This window comes from Oryzias melastigma, unplaced genomic scaffold (assembly GCF_002922805.2).
Source record: "Oryzias melastigma strain HK-1 unplaced genomic scaffold, ASM292280v2 sc02659, whole genome shotgun sequence".
NCBI classification, from domain to species: domain Eukaryota; kingdom Metazoa; phylum Chordata; class Actinopteri; order Beloniformes; family Adrianichthyidae; genus Oryzias; species Oryzias melastigma.
In genome coordinates, this window is record NW_023419232.1 from 1 (window position 1) to 2,003 (window position 2,003).

The window sequence follows — 2,003 nt, forward strand, 5'->3', positions numbered from 1 at the left end:
ACACTAACTTTTCATAACTCTACTTTTGGAGGGATAAATGAAGGGGAAGGGAGGGGGGCTAGGGAGAATGGAAGAATTCAGATTGGGGAAAACTAAACTGTCACCTCAAAGTAAAAATATCAAGTGTTTTTCACATTGGCACAGATAAAAACATAAAAAGAGAGACACGCGTATGTACAGTACATACACCTATATTTATGCACAAATATTTCTTTTTTTTTGTTAAATCTTTGTGTTTTTATCTTTTGATCTCCTGTAAATAAAGGTTTAAATGATGTTCATTAAAAACATATTATTGAATAAAAAGACTGCCATCAAGGAAGCATTCAGGCATATTTAGATTAAATATTAAGGATCGTGATTGGATTTGTAAATCGTTGATCTAAACCCTCGTGCTGTCTTTTGGGGTCCAGATGACACGACTTTTAATGTAAACATGCCTAGGATGGCACAAGGGTTAATCCGTGAATCAAATCAGATTTTAAGTAACAATCAACAGGTCTTTATCTGAAGACGTTCATAAAACTTAAGTAAACTTGATCATGACATGTCTGTGTGAGTTCCAACCTTGAGGTGTGTCGCTCGCTTGAAAGCCTTCCTACAGACGCTGCAGACATGACAGCGGTCCTTCCCGTGGGTTAGTCTGCAGTGGCGTCGCAGAGCGTTGGCATTCTGGAAGACCTCATTACAGTAGAAGCAGTGGTTCCGGCTATCAGTGTTCATCTGAGGGTCTTTCCCACCTTTAAGGCCGTGACCTGAGCTCTGGATTGCAGAGACAGAGATCATGTAAGGGTTGGTGGAGATCTTGTCAGACTAAATAGCAGCTGTTTCATATTTGGTCTGAGGAACAAAACACCTGCTAGGAATCGGTCACTTACTCTGTATCCATTTCCAGAAGCTCCACTTGCAGACTGGGAATGCTGACTGACCAGTATGACCTGTTGACCCGGGGCGACTGGCTGCCCTGACAGTCCAGATTCATTTAGGACTGCAGGAAAGGTCTGACCCTAAAAAGGTGACAGCCTGTTTAGAGTACTGCAGGTGTTTATTACAGAGAACACGGTGTTCTTTTTATCTCAATTACCTGAGCATTGAGGTTCAAAGTGACGCCATCCAGCATCCCCTGAGCATCTGCGAGGGTCAGAGTGACGCTGCCATCGCCCCCCATGCCCCCCGAGGACATCACCAGGCTCTGGGACACGGCGGTATGTGACGGGGTGGTGGTGGAGGGCAGAGTGGGGACTGAGTGGTGAAGAAGAGTTAGGGGTTAAAACCTTAATGGCGCTAAAGACAAAGAGAAGGAGAATGTCACAGATGGATTTGCTAACCAAAACTCTTCTGACTGAACGGGGGGGTCAGTGAGGTTGGACATTCTCCAGCAGGATAGCGATTTATAACAAAATCAGCTTATTTTATGTCTCCATTTCCAATGTATATTTTCTGTAGTATTTTTTAAGACTTGAGTATAACTTATGTCAGAGCTGGAAAAAGTGTGGTTTAACAGAGCTTCTCTTCCAAACTGGAGGTTGAGTCACATTTGCATACAAAGTGACTGGAAGGCTTCAGACTAATCAACAAACGGAAAAAAAAAAAAAAAAAAAAAAGCGTTCTCCGTGTCTCTGAGAGAAGCACTGGGAATATTTTCCACTTGAGCTGAGAGGAAAGCAATTGAGAGACAGTGACATGAGAACAGAAATTTGATTATGCTTTGGGGTGACGAGCAAATCAGTCAACAGAAATATCAGTGGACCATCACCGACAATGCAAATCACACTGCTCACATCAAAGAAAAATCCCCAACAACAGGGCTCTTACTTACAGCAATTTAAAAATACATCCTCTAGAGAAACATACTTCACTGGGAAGACATTCAGCTGTTTCAGTCATGAAAAAAAACACATCAGTGTTTGAGAGCAGCCTATAGGGTAACTGAGGACTGAGGTTGAAGCGACGATCCAAGACACCAGGCTCCTTCGCTAAAACTCACAACTTTTGGAAACAAA

General features: G+C 42.6%; 1 protein-coding gene across 1 annotated transcript; it reads right to left on the reverse strand.

Annotated features, from left to right (window-relative positions):
* Window positions 1-567: 567 nt before the first annotated feature.
* On the reverse strand, window positions 568-1,576 carry LOC112141475 (zinc finger protein 236-like; the record flags this gene model as incomplete). The annotated part of the gene is made up of 3 exons (XM_024264612.2): window positions 1,085-1,576; window positions 879-1,007; window positions 568-762 (listed from the first exon to the last, which is right to left on the reverse strand). Coding segments are annotated over exons 1-3 (423 nt in total), but the record flags the coding sequence as incomplete, so codon positions are not given.
* Window positions 1,577-2,003: the final 427 nt, after the last annotated feature.